This window comes from Nicotiana attenuata, chromosome 8 (genome assembly GCF_001879085.1).
Source record: "Nicotiana attenuata strain UT chromosome 8, NIATTr2, whole genome shotgun sequence".
NCBI lineage: Eukaryota > Viridiplantae > Streptophyta > Magnoliopsida > Solanales > Solanaceae > Nicotiana > Nicotiana attenuata.
Window position 1 is genome coordinate 32,070,828 of NC_031996.1, and position 14,638 is coordinate 32,085,465.

A 14,638-nucleotide genomic window follows, 5' to 3' on the forward strand; every position below is an offset into this window, starting at 1 on the left:
TCAAGAAATCATACAAAATATGAGATGTGTCATGGCATTATTCTAAAATATTCAACAATAAAAATAATAAAATTATGTAATAAATATTGCTGATTAAAAAGCCATAATAAAAATAAGCATAATCTAAAAGTACTAAGTCATGCTAAAATAAGTAAACTAATAAGGGAGTATTAATTACATAACTAAACGCTAAGGAAAAAATAAAAATAAGTTATGCATTTTTATCTAAATCATTGCAAAACAAAAAATAGATATTCAATACATTGTCGTTCATAGTATTGAATTGAATGTCTTTTATTAGCATTAGTATTGATTTGATTTTGGTTTAGACTTTTGTTAGCATTATTTAAATTACTAATATTAATGGCTATAAAACCTATTGGAACATTCAAAAGTTCTAAGTTCAACTTGAAATAATAATACCTTAAAAGATAAAATTATGAAAAAGTTTAAGAAATATTTATAAATTACATCACAATAAGTATATTTATATATTAATTATATCTAAAATTTCTATATATGTAATGTCGGGTTGGTTTGGTTTCGATTTGACTTTGTTTTTAGTTAAAATCAAACCAAACCAAACCAGTTATGGTCGTTTTTTTAACACCAAACCATAGTAGGGTTTTTTTTTCTCGGTTTGACTCGGATTATCGGGTTGGTACGGATACCCCTAATCCATATAAGTATACCACAAGGGGGTGTATATGTAGTATGTGGCGGAGTCAGAATTTTTATCAAGGAGATTCGAAAAATTAAAAAGTAAACACATAAAAAAAAAATACAACATCTATTATTAAGTCGAGCTAGTTGGTTTCAAAGTTCAAATACATGACATGAGGGTTAAACCAAAGAAAACATTCATATACTTGTGTATCATTTTGCAATTCTTTCATACAAACAAGAGTGACATTCATATAGTAACCAATATAGATGAAAGTAGTCTTTTTGTTCTGAAATTACACAACTACCAAAAAACTGAAAAATCAAAGACCAAAAAGTTTGGTATGGTCATTCTCAACATTAAAGAAGGTGTTAGTACTAGCCAACAGAGTAGTAGGTGTTTTGGTGGTGGCATTGATTATTATATTAACTCCTTCATCTACCCTGCATTAAATTTCACAGAGAGATGGATACATCATTCTACATACACAGAAGCAAAAGAAGAAAAAGGGGAAATCAAGGCAGATTAAAAGGGGGAGTAAGGCATGTGAAAGTAATAAATGAGACAATGGGGATTGTGGGAAATTAGATCTAGCAGTCATTGTGGCTATGTTTGTAATGTGGTCCCTCTTGATTTATAGGAGGCGCTGACCACTTTCACAAGATCACGGGTATGTTTCTTCTAATTCTATAGTTTTTCCTGATTTTATAATATTCGAAATTTACTGATTCGATTAATTTGAATTTAGGAGGACCTTTGAGGGAGTAAAACACCCTATCAAAAATTTCACTTTGTTTAAGGCATGACGGCTAGACCAGTGAGACCGTTGCATTAGGCCCCAAATTTGAAGGACTTTAAGTTATTATTATTATTATTATTATTATTATTATTATTATTATAAATAATAACTATTTTTTCTAAATAAAAGTGTTGCATTATATTTTTTTTGTTATTTCATTGAGGTTATTTTATGCCAATAAGTTCATAAATTATGATAATTTTCTTTGCTCATTTATTAGTATATTTGCTTCATTCTTCAACTTTAATTTTATCCTTTTTATATAGGAGTTCAGTTATATACATCAACAATATAATAAATTTCTTTTACTATCTTTTTTGAAACTGCACGAATACAAAAGCATTTATGCATCGGTTATCTTTTAGTGTAAATTAACGTATTATATTAGATTATTTATAATTTATTATAGATATCCGCCATTGAGTGATACTTAATAGAATGAACTATAATTATCGTTTAAATTGATCAGAATGTAAATATTTTTGAGTCAAGTTTTGACACTGTCAATGCTCAAAACTTAAACTATTACATTTTGTACGTTCATTAATTTTTCTTGTTTGTGATGATAGCCAAATCAAAATTTTCACTTTGAGTTCCGGACCTCAACATGCGATAATCCACCACTTTCTTCTTTGCGCTCTTCTTCCTAGTTTTTTTTTCTTTATAAAAAAGTTCGCTATTTTTTGCCTTAAATGATTAATATGTTGTTTAAAAAGTAATTTTTTTTGTTAGTGTACAAATTTTATAAAATAATCTTAAGGGCCTCTCAATTTGGTTTAGCCTTAGGCCACAAGATGAGTTGAGACGTCCCTGGTAAGGGTACGTTGATAGCTTTACTATTGTCTTTCGAATTTGAATGTTAATGACTTTTGAGCTTGGGTTCAATCCTTCACTTTCTATACTTTTGTACAATGCTTTGCCTTTGTTCTCTTCTTTGCCAATTGCCATTTCATGTTAACTTTCATTGACATTTCCTGCTTTAACGTCCTGATATCTAATGGAATGAACTAGCTATGAGTTAGACAAAAATTATCAACTCTATTATATTTAAAAAACTCTATGTAGACAATGTCTACATCTTACTCTACACCGAAAGCAGAAGCCAAGCCCCAGGTTTGTGAGACAAATGTGAAATCCTTGATTGATATATACTCCAATTATCTAGCTTGCCCAGAGCAATGTTTGATTATTAGCTATAGATAACACTATCAAAAAGAGGAACAAACACTTTTTAAAGTCAGAAATAAACCAAATGCGCAAAACACTTTGTTACGGTGACAAGTTACTGCACTTGTTCATTATCTGAATTGTGATCTCCATTCCACCAAGATAAAACCAAAGGTTTTACATTTACAGGAACTCTCAAAGTTAATTTTTCGTCTAATTTGCTAAAGGATACTTCAGGAGACACAAAAACATATGCATTCCCACTTCTTCATAGTCTTCAAAACTGACTATATGGTAGTAGTACAATGGACAGATTAGTCTCCAGTCTAAGTTTACTCTGAATCAGATGAGTCGGGATTTGCACTCTGCCTGACACTCTTAGACGGAGCTTTGGATTTAAGTTTCGATGATTCACCCTCAAAAATGATAACTTCAGCTTTAGCTAACCTTTCTTCCAGTTCCTCTGTGCTAAAATCATCTGTGTGACCAAGCTCGTCGAATCCAACCTAGTGCCAGAGGAGTAAAATCATGGCACATTTTCATTAAAGGATGTTAGCAAAATGACGGCTGACAAAAATAACTAATAGATCACGAGTAGCTCATGTTATCTGAACCTAAACATACCACGTAATCCTCCACTTTAGCATTCTTTACAAGGGCAAGGGTTGGAAGAACAACAATTCTGAGCTTTTCAGCTAAGTAAGGACTTTTCTCAGCATGGATTTTCACAAAACGTGTCTCTATATGCTGTTTTGCCAGTATGCTCAAATGCTTATCCATCACCTGCAATGAAGCTGCATGTATTATTGTTACCTAAACCTTATTCTCAGGGTGACAAAAACATAAACTTAGCTGAGCTTCTTCTTTTCATTGTTTTCCTAAAATAAGAGCCCAATATAAAACATCTCACTTTATATGCAAAATTAGAATTCCTGTCAGAAAGTACTGATCATCTTAAGGAGGAGAGAGGAAAGAGAAGCCAAAAAGTAACTTCAAGTGATTAAGGCTTGATTCATATTATAGACCTAGATAGAGCTCAAGGAGGAAAGCAAGTCATGCACATGCAGTGAACTCCAACAAAGGAATACATCTGGACTAGTTTAAACGCAAAATGTCAACAAACAAGACATAACAAAGGAGGTAGAAAACACAAAAACAAACAGAAGACTTCAGTAGTGGGACAACATGTCAGATGCCTGCGATGCTTAGATGATTAATTATGAAGGATATTGCACATTCTTTAACCACAGTAACTAGTGATTTCAGTTAACTTAGCCACCAAAGTAACTGAGCTTAAACTCTCGGATAAGGATTTCCCAAAAAGGCGAGACATATATTCAAAGATAGGCCAGCTTCGCTTTATGCTAGATTCAAACAATGAATATACACGTAGGTTATGTTGATAAATCGTAAGATGGGATTAGAACTATGATAATCTTGCCTTGAAGATGGGATCATTTTCATCCCACATAAATAAAGATAAGGAGAAGGATCTTCAGAAACGGTATACCACCCATTTGAGGAAATGACATCTAACACCCTTCACTTGCAACTAACGCAGTCTTTGCACTTACCCAAAGAGGGTACAAAAAGACAAACTAAGTCTGTCATAGCTAGGGGTGTTCATAAAAACCCGAAAAACCGAACCAAACCGAAAACCAAACCAAACCGACCAAAAAAACCGATACTTTTTGGTTTGGTTTGGTTTTGGTTTTGAATTTTAAAAACAGATCAAATTTGGTTTGGTTTTGGTTTTAATCAGAAAAAAACCGAACCAAACCGACTATAAGAGTAGCTATTTCAAATTTATTATTACACCTATGTATATTGTTATACAAAGTTTCAAAAAATTTATGGTAAATGTTAATAGTTTGCACTTTTAATATAGTTCTTTACCTTTACATTCTAGTTTGATTGGTAGTTTTCTTTTGTTTAGTGTAAGAATCCATTTCGTGTTAAAAATAACATATTTTTAATTGAGTCCTTAAATTATTCATCACTATTTGATTCAATTATCATCAATATATCTTGGTAAATAATAGATTTCTCAAAGGGCAATTGATTTGATAGTGTTACATTGAAAATGTGGTCGCCGAAATATGTGTTTGGTAGTGTATGTCTTATGTTTAAGAAAAAACCGACAAATAACCGAAAAAACCGAAAAACCGACATAAACCGAATTGAGAAAAATCGACTTAATTGGTTTAGTTTGGTTCTAATATTTGAAAAACCGACTTACTTATTTTGGTTGCTTTTTAGGGAAAACCCGATCAAAACCGAACCATGAACACCCCTAGTCTTAGCCGTCCAAATATATTTAGTCCTTAAACTTCAAAAATTGGTGTCAGAACTAAGTCTAATTTAACACTTCAGCATTAAGCTTGAATGGCTTCACTTCTCTTCTCACTCCCACATACATCCACTACCACCTACTTTTCCCTCCTCTTCAAAATTCATTCCACTTCCCACCACACTCTCCTAAGGTGCTGTCCCACTTGAACTCAAATCTATCTGACCTTCAATCCAGCCAGCTCATAACAAAATGTTAGACCAATCTCAGGGCTGACACAACCGAATTGGTTGAGGAAAAGGAGTCCCGAGGGGGCATTGTTGAATGAATTGACTTCGGTTTGATTTCCTGAAACACAAGCGGATCGGAACAATAGAACTAATAATAGAATAAACAGAGAATAAAGAAAATATTTGAGAACTCGGGAAAGGAGAATAAGCCTCTCTAAGGGAAGAAGACCTAGCCCAGCTTTCTTTCCGAGCCATCAATAACTGCCGGCTTTCAACCTCTCCTTCCATCTCCTATTATGTCTCTCTCTCCCCCTCTGCAATGACCCTCTCCTCAACCCTACTCTGGATTTCTATTATGTTAGAAGGATATAATATAAATGTTCACAAGAACTTCTAAAAGATTTTTGATACAATTGGCTTCAGTGGTTAGAAGCAACTATTATTAGTGACATTATGCTCGTTGGTTTGCAGATCAAGAAAGAGTTCTGACTATTAAGTGAACCACTTGAACCTAACAATTATCATCCATCAGTGCATATCAGTTCTACCAGGCACCAACAAAATTAACGTCACAGTCAAAGAAACAATTACAATGCAATTATAAGGAATTAAATAAGAACAATTGCACGAGATTTTTTAAGATAACGAAAATCCAATAAGGCTAATTTCCAATGAAGCAGCAACCAGATAAGCATCCACATTAAATCCCCAATGATAATTAGAGCTATGACACCATATGTTACATGAGATGTTATCTCCGAATCAAAGAGTTAAATAGCATAACTATGTCTATGAGAAATTTATAAGTGTTGAAGCGTGTGACATTTTCTCACCACGCCCCTCACGTAGGGGGCTGATTCTTTTCTTTTTTTTTCATGGGTCGAGCACAGGAATTTTTTTTTTTTTTTTTAAATAATGGGTGCTAGTGAGATTTGAATCCAATACCTCTGCCTTCTCTGGTACCATGTTGAAGTTCGAATACACTTTCATTTACTTAATTAATTATGTCTCAACAATAAAGAGGTAATGCATATGTCAAAGCTGAAAATATATGCTGATACAAGTAGAATTAAAGTATACCTTGCAAGGCCAATTGTCACGGTAGAAATGACAGACAACGCGGTCACTAGCCTTAACAACAGAGAAAAATTCCTTCTCAGTAGGGATCTCAGAGTATTCACCGTGTCCGAGAGATATCCAACGGCTCCGTTTCTCCGACATTTTCTTCATCTGCTTCAACCTCCGTTCTCTCAAGACCTCCAAATCATCAAGATCTAGCCGCTCTAGAGCATGTAATTCATCGTCCAGCTTCTCCTCTACCGCCTTTGCTACCGTCAGCACTTGCTTCTCCACTATCTATAAATAAACAAATAAATCCATATTAATTAAGCCAGAAAAAAAAAAAGACAAACCCATAAACTGTAGATGATTAGCTCTTCCATGAATTTTGAAAGAGTACTGTCTTATATTACAGCCTTGTGTATATGGAAGGTCATGTCTATGCCCCCTTCTTTTGTCATCTTTACCTTCTATATACTTGGTAAGGGTCAAGCCAAACCCCCAACATCCAAGACACTCCAAACTAGGTGATGGCTTAAGATTTAAAAAATAAATAAAATATTTCTCCTTACTTTCTTGCTTTCTCAAGCCTATCATCCGCGAATTAAATCAAGTTCAATCGCTTAAACAGTTATGCAGGTAGCGAATGCAAATACATAACCGATTATTTAGAAACAATAAACTATAAAATTCAAAGATCCGCTCTCTTTCCAAAAATACTTAAATATATATTCATGTCAAGTATATACATCTACTTTGTTAGACACTCCATAATCTCAATTCTTGATTGATTATAAAGTTGTTTGTTATATTAGAAAAATTAAAGCATTCAGCCGCTACCAAACCTTGAACTCCCAATGCCTTCACTCGCTCTAAAATGGAGGAAAAGGGTACAAACAGCCACAAAAAGAAAAGGAAAAGAAATAAATAAAGACTCAATATCGGATTTGGTTAATTTTTTTCTACCTTTGCGAGAACTAAAGAAATGGGAGATACATGCCAAACAAGTTATCAATAATTTATTCAGACAGTTGACCTGAGCCAGACCAATTGAGCCAAAATCAGATCATGTAATAGTTTCAAGATTTTCGTCCCAAATTAATACAGCAAATTTTAATCTTGTAACAGGCTTTAAAGCAACTAATTAATAATTCTTTAACACAGGAAAACCATTTCACTCGACAAATCGCAGATGAGCGTAACAAGATCTCTGAAATAAAAAATACATGTGATATTTACATACCTCTTGCACCATGGATCTATCCATCCCTGAAGATTTGAAATGGATTTCGGTGGAATTTCGATTTGAATTGTTTGTTCGCCCTTTTGTGAGGGAGAAGAAGGATTTTTGTGGCACTGGGCGCAGATAAAGAAGCGCGATTTCAGAGCTCAATTAGCATAAATAGCCTTACTTGAGGCCACCTTTTATATACTTTAGCCTAGAGGGTTAAAATTTTGACCATAATTTTTTTATAGGTAACTTACTTTGTCCTAAAGTTTAGCTCGAGGGGCTAAATTTGATGAAGTGTAAAAAGTCTTTCATGTTACAGTGGTCTTCACTAGGGGTGGCAAATAGGGTTGTGTATAATTTGGTAAATATTAAATTATCGTATTTAAATCGAAAATTTTGGTATTTGGTATACGGTATTTTGGTATTTGGTTTGAATTTTAAAAAAAATTGGTATTAGGTACAGTATTTGGTATTTTAAAATAAAATACCAAAATACCGATACCGTGCCGAAATATATATTATATTACACAAAACATATATTATCAATTATAGCATAAATATAAAATATCTAAAATTTTACTTTCATTTATTCTCTAAGTTCATCAATTAACAAGACGTTTCTAATTTTCAAATATTCTTTTACGTACAATTTTCTCTATTTGGGTTGATATTTACTAGTTTTGGACAAAACTTTTGTCAACAAACATTTTTCAGTTTTTGTATTTTTGAGTACTTTAATTAAGAATATTAGAGTCTATGGCTCTATGCACTAGTTAGTATTCAAACCGAATAAACCGAAGTTACCGAACCGAATAAACCAAAACCGAAAGGAGAAAAACTGAACCATACCGAATAGAATTAGGTACGGTATTGGTGTAGGATTTTAAGAAACCGGATACCGAAAATACAGCACCGAAATATCAAAATACCGTACCGTACTGACCGACGAATACCCCTAGTGGCAAATGGGCGGATTGGGCTGAATTTTGAGCGGGTCAAGATGGGTTAGATCAATAAATGGGCCATTGCTCAACCCAGCCCAAAGTATACTTGGGCTAGGATGGGCTAGGTCAAGATGGGCTAAACAATGGTCATAGTCCAACCCGCCCAACTTGACCCATGTTTTAGAACCATGCTCATCTTGCATAAAAAAGCCTTTTACGTTAAAATGTGTAAGTTGTAACACTGAGTCATCCTATTGTGCAAATCACCTTTTGACGATTTCGCTGTCAAAATGGCATTCGTAGTCATTTTAACGGTTGGTTATTGAAAAATAGCTAGTGTATAAAGTCATTAAAAAGTAGTCACCATATAAAACCTGAACAAAAATACATTGGCTAACACGGAGAATTTCAGCATAATATGCTGGATTATGAAACTCTTGCGTACAAACGTCGAACATATTATGTTGGAACTCCATCACATTATGAATTTTAATATATTATGTTGGAATGTCATATATAAAAAAATTCAAACGAACATATTATGCTGGATTTTTTCTTAATTTTTAAGAGTATTTTTGTTCAAATTTTATTTTTACATGAAAAGTAACTAACTTTCAATTAATTTTGAAGTATGGCTAATTTTTAATTAATAGTTATAAATTAGTTTATTTCTGATTTTTTCCAGCCCAGCCCAGCCCAATATTAAAGTTGGCCTCATACGGAATATTTGTGCTCGCACGTACTAGAACATTCCTCCCGAAACAGTGGGCTAATTTACGATATTAAGCAGTTAAACGAAAATCTGATATCCGTAATTCTATATTTTCCCATCCAAATATCTTAAAGTGGAAAGGATCCTCCTCAATATAGCGGATTAATTCCTTCTGATCCCACTCAATTTTCCTGTAACATTTTGTTAAACACTAGTTTCCCCAGGTAGCTCTCCTTCAATTTTCTGTTTAGGGTTTCAGAATTTCTATTTTTAGGGTTTAGTTTGCTTGCATTTACTGTTAAAAAGTTGCTTTTTTGTTTAATTTCAGCATTGATGATAATTTTGATAGTCGGAATTCTCAATTTTCTTTTGTTATTTTACGACGATTGTTGTCTTAGGGTTTGTTGATGGTTTTTATGCTTGGCAATTTGCTTGAATTGAAATATGAAAATGAACGATAAATTGATAATCTCTCACTTGTGTGATCATAGAGATGCAGGATTTTGTTGATTGACTCGTACAATTAGCTCCATTACTTTCTTTATTTTCTCTTATTTTTCTTGCATGATGTCCTTCTTATTAATGTTTTTGCTTTTTTATTGTTTATTCTTTGGGCATGTTTGTTGATTAATAATCTCTACCAGCAGGGAGGAACCCCCCCCCCCCCTTCTTTGTGTGTGTGAGGGAGAGAGAGTGAATGTTGGTATACGCATTGTAGGTGGTGCAGCCACTTTGTTCTGGAGTTTGACATTTTTCGTGTTTGTTAGTTGTAAGCAATTTACTAGAGGATTTGATGAAGTTAGTAACTTTTTGGCTAGATACTAGGACAGATGATATTAATTGATAACACCAACTAGGAAGTTAAGAAAAAGCTGGAAATAGGGAGAAGTACTCGAGGAGGTAAGGGTGTTACGGTATCTAGAAATAAGACGGATTGTATGTAATGCAAGTTGAGTTTGCACAGATGTCTAGCTTGCCATAGGAAGAATGAAAGGAGAAGTGAGAGTGAAGGGGAGTGTAGTGCTAAATGCAGACAATTGATATATCTTTTACCTTTCAGGAGAATTGTATAATTGATTGGAAGTAGCTCCTAAGATTGAAATAGGATGGTTAGAGTTGGGAGTCATACAGGAATGATCTACAATACGATGAAGCCATCCACAAGATGAATTTTATTGGGACAATATGTTAAGACGAGCACAGTCGTGTATTATCGGATTAGAGGAGATCACATCATTAAGAGGATGCAGTTAGCACACATAAAGATAAAATGAGAGAGCCTCATGTGCAATTAAATGGGAACGATTGCACCAAGAGGACAAGGAGTCAATACAGTTTAGCAAACATAGAACACGATGGAAGCAAAGGGTTCATAATAAACAATATCAACTAGCTGAATTTAGTAAACAATATCAACTAGCTGAATTTGGGGTTTAGTTGTTGTTGTTGTTGTTGCACTTATTTTAGGTCCGAAAAGGGATAACCATGAAATTTAGTGAACTTTGGTTCTGTAGAACCTTGAATGTGCTTAACAAGAAACTACTTAGCAATCTTGGTATTAAATAAGCTTGAATGGAGCAGATTATATAGACGATTATATTGTTGGCCACAGTTGAGATTGAGGTGCCGTTGGTTTATTGATTGACCAATTGGGAAGGCGTCCTTCGTGCTAGCTTGTGTTGTATTACCTATACTGCTAAGAGAGGATCAACACCTTATAATTGTGTCTTCATATCCTGCACTCGCTGACAAATGTCTAATATCTATTTGCTTCTAAAAGAAGAAAAATGAGTTGGAAGATTATTTCTTTTGGATTTGATAATCTACTATTGGGGTTATAGAAATGAAACACTATAAAGGATGTTCATGCATAGTGTACCAACGTATCTGGTCACTCTATAGAATACAGTTTACATGTAAGAATATCTTGCATATATTTAGCAGCATACACTCTGTTGCAACAGTCAAAAAGTTGACATCTGTTTGAGTAAAGTAGCAAGGAATAGATGATATGGCTATATGAAGGGGAGGACACTAAACTATTGAGTGTATGTTCTTTTGAAGCCTGGGTTATTGTTATGGTAATTGTTTTCTTTGCTTTTATACTTGTATGTAATTGATAGTTCCACCTTCTTTTGTATAGTAATTGTGCTGAGGAAAGCCGCCTTTGTTTAATTTTCAGGCCTAGAAGCTGAAAATGCAGGGAGGAAGAGACCCATTTTCCAATTTTGGTGGCCCTTTTGGTAGTTTTAGTGGTTTTGGTGGATTCGGAGGTCAGAGGAGTTTAGTATCTAGTTTTTTTGGTGGCAGGGACCCATTTGATGATCCTTTTTTCACCCGCCCATTTGGAGGCATATTTGAATCATCCCCTTTTGGTCCTGGCGGAGGCCCTTTCATGGGCTCGCAGTCATCCCCTTTTGGTTCTATCGGAGGCCCGTTCATGGACTCGCACATGACTGGATTTCTAGAACAACAGCCGTCTGTCCCCTACCAGCAGCCTAGGTCTAGGGGTCCAGTTATTGAGGAGTTGGACTCTGATGATGAGAAAGAGGAAAAGGAAATTGCAAAAGAGAAGAAACAGAACACGAGAAAGCATGCTAGGGCAAGCACTGAGCCTTCTGTTGAATATCCAGATGATGAAGCTGGAGGTGAACATTCCATGATGATTATATGCCTAGTGTTCAATTTAATCTCGAGGGTTGTAACTTTCTCTGTCTTATAGGTACTGATTGATTAATAATATTTGCTTTTGCAGAGAGAAAGAGTAAGCAAATGGTATTCCAGAATGATATCCAGAGAATAAATAATGAACAGCAGCCTCAAGTTCGTAGCTTTAGCTTTCAGAGTTCCACTGTGTCTTATGGTGGTGCAAATGGGACCTATTATACTTCTTCCAAAACCAGGAGGACCGGAAGTGATGGAGTAAGTGATTTTCGACTATAAGCAGTTATAGGACTATAGAGCTTGAGTTTTTTATGGCCTTGCCATATCTTTCATTATTTGATTTGGATTTTGCAGCTGACATTTGAGGAAAGTAAAGAAGCCAATTCAGCTACTGGTCGAGCAAGTCACAGGGTCTCAAGGGGAATCCAGAATAAGGTAGGTTTTCTCCCCTGACAGTAATAGAATTCACTATTTTCTTGATTCCGCAAGACCCTTCTTTCTTTATGCTTAAAATAACTTGATAGAAATTTGTCAATATAGGGTCATTCTGTGTTGCGGAAACTCGACTCAGATGGTAGGGTGGACACAATGCAGACATTGCACAACCTTAATGAAAGTAAGTGCTTACTAAACTCGAGTCCCCGTTTGTTGGTTCCAAGGAACTGCTTCTAAATAAAGGTATTTTTTGGTAGATGAACTTGCTGGATTTGAACAAGCCTGGAAAGGAAAAGCTAGAAATCAGCTACCTGTCATGTATGGGGGGCTTAATATACAAGGTGATACTGGTAAGTAGACTAGGATATGCAACTATTTCATCTCTGTTTGCTCTCCCAACTTTGTATTTTCTGAAATTTTGTCATTATGGACTCTTTTATCTATACATCTTATGCCATCCCCATGTGTGTAAGTTCCTGAAATGCTTTTTTTTTTTTTTGGGGGGGGGAGTTTCTGTAGGTCTGTATTATGTCCCTTAATTCTTTTCTGTAAAGAAATAGCCATCCCTTCTCTTTTATTCCCTTTTTGGTTGGATATAGTGCTGTCACCGAGGGTGATGTTTGCTTTTGGATGGCGCGTCCTTTGGTGGAAACAGACACATAATATATGCAATGCCAGACTCTTGAATTTCTTTACGAGTTGTATCATATTAGTCCCTCCGCCCATTTGTGAGTTCCGTTATTCTCATGTCACAACTTCTTTGTTCTAGGCTCTGGGAGCACTGCTCAGAATGGTGCATATAAGGGTGGATGGGCACTTCCTTCGACGGAGAGATCACATCATTCAGGGAACTTCGGACCAGAAGTGGAGAATGCAGCTGGTCCATCCCATCCAATGCATTCACGGAAGCTGAAAACAGATGCTGGGAACGTGATGGGTTCTTCTAGGGTCACTACTGGTAGTAATCTGGAGAAAGCTAAGAAACGTTGAAGGATTCGATTTGCCCCAAAAAATTTGGGTGCTGCTTCACAATGTCAAGTCATGTATAGCGACTTGTATTTTGCTATTCTGCCTTCTTTTTCAGGAGGCGGCACATCTATGCACCCTAATCGTTCTCATCATCTAGTGCTGTAGTAGCAGACTTGTCTAGCTGTTGTAATGTCTGGCCAGTCCCACTGGATGGTATAAGAGATTTGTCAGGGATTTTGATCATGATCACCTGATATTAGTAGCTTATAGTTTTGATCGATGGGGACCCTGTTGAATACGTTTGCAGCTTTATAAATATAGTATATTTCTGCTTATTGCACGTTTTAATATGAAATTCTGAACTGCCTGTAACCTGCTGAGCCGTGGACATGAAACACGAGTAGGCTTAACTCTTAAGGGGTAAAATGGAGTAGGCTTAACTCTTAAGGGGTAAAATGATGTCTCGCCAAAGTTACGCGTAATCTTTGTTATCGGATTATAGCAATTGCTATGATTTTTAACGATTTCGGCTATAATTTGGAATCTGATGAGTCGTTTCGTGAAAACTCAATATTACTTCAAGTAGCATTGGCAAGGGACTAAACTCAAGTAGGTGTTACTTTTATTCGTGTAAAGCATGTAGATAAATGTTGCTGAGACAAAACATAACTAATTATTAATACCATAACATGGCACGGCGCAAGAGTTTGTTTGCAATTGCATGCTGAAGGTTGAGAATTTTGTGTTTTTTCTGTAAAATATATGGCGAACAGGTTTATCCTATAAATTAAGTGTGGTAAATAAATAAAGACAAAATTACTGTATTTATTAGTTGGGATAATAATGCTACCAAGATTAGCTCATATTTTAGCTTCTTACCTAGTTTAATCCACTTTGTATATAACTTGAAATTCTTTTTTCGTTCCTTAGCCCCACGTTAAAAACATACTTTTAATGTTTTTTTCTTTTCTTTCTTCTTTCATACAAAAACATACTTTAATATGTAGTTCATCAATTGTTGACTCCATATAATTATGCAAGCACTGTATTCAAAAATCAAAATGATACAGAAGAATATGAGCATGTCTTTGTATTATTAACACTAGACGCTACCATATTCATATGTTATGGTCATCTTTATATTTATCTTTTCAAAATTGAAGCGAGAAAAGTTCTAAACGATTTGTCCATGAATAAGAAATTTAATTTTGAGTAACTAAATTATCGTTACACCAATAATGATCTACGTTTGTCATGATTGGTGATCCCGTGATTGGGCACACACTTTACGTTCCTCCTATTTTTTAATCTGCATAAACATTGCAAAAATGTTAAACTGATTTTAATCTTTTACTACTTTAGGTATTTGGATTTGATGTTGTTCCAATCGATCGAAAAAATTAAGAACATTTTGAAACTTAAATTTAAAGTAATTTGGAGTAGATTTGAGTTAAATTTCAGAATTTGGTTTTCG

At 34.8% G+C, this 14,638-nt stretch overlaps 2 protein-coding genes across 2 annotated transcripts; one reads left to right on the plus strand and one right to left on the minus strand.

The window, feature by feature from the left end:
* LOC109231201 (thioredoxin domain-containing protein 9 homolog) lies at nt 2,692-7,621 on the minus strand. The gene is made up of 4 exons (XM_019396783.1): nt 7,453-7,621; nt 6,231-6,506; nt 3,255-3,413; nt 2,692-3,136 (listed from the first exon to the last, which is right to left on the minus strand). The coding sequence occupies exons 1-4, from the start codon at nt 7,474-7,476 to the stop codon at nt 2,963-2,965; spliced, it is 633 nt and encodes a 210-aa protein (XP_019252328.1). The 5' UTR covers nt 7,477-7,621; the 3' UTR covers nt 2,692-2,962.
* Nucleotides 9,140-13,499, plus strand: LOC109231202. The gene is made up of 7 exons (XM_019396785.1): nt 9,140-9,320; nt 11,279-11,744; nt 11,852-12,018; nt 12,115-12,195; nt 12,301-12,376; nt 12,453-12,545; nt 12,965-13,499. The coding sequence occupies exons 2-7, from the start codon at nt 11,294-11,296 to the stop codon at nt 13,183-13,185; spliced, it is 1,089 nt and encodes a 362-aa protein (XP_019252330.1). The 5' UTR covers nt 9,140-9,320; nt 11,279-11,293; the 3' UTR covers nt 13,186-13,499.

Bases quoted from the DNA above. Each gene is read 5' to 3' on its own strand.
- LOC109231201 (XM_019396783.1), bottom strand. From the start codon at position 7,476: ATGGATAGATCCATGGTGCAAGAG. The intron at 6,507-7,452 runs GTATGTAAATAT...GTTTATTTATAG, and splicing joins ATAGATCCATGGTGCAAGAG to ATAGTGGAGAAGCAAGTGCT. The intron at 3,414-6,230 runs GTATACTTTAAT...GCTTCATTGCAG, and splicing joins GTGACAATTGGCCTTGCAAG to GTGATGGATAAGCATTTGAG.
- LOC109231202 (XM_019396785.1), top strand. From the start codon at position 11,294: ATGCAGGGAGGAAGAGACCCATTTTCCAATTTTGGTGGCCCTTTTGGT. The intron at 11,745-11,851 runs GTGAACATTCCA...TTGCTTTTGCAG, and splicing joins TCCAGATGATGAAGCTGGAG to AGAGAAAGAGTAAGCAAATG. The intron at 12,196-12,300 runs GTAGGTTTTCTC...TTGTCAATATAG, and splicing joins CAAGGGGAATCCAGAATAAG to GGTCATTCTGTGTTGCGGAA.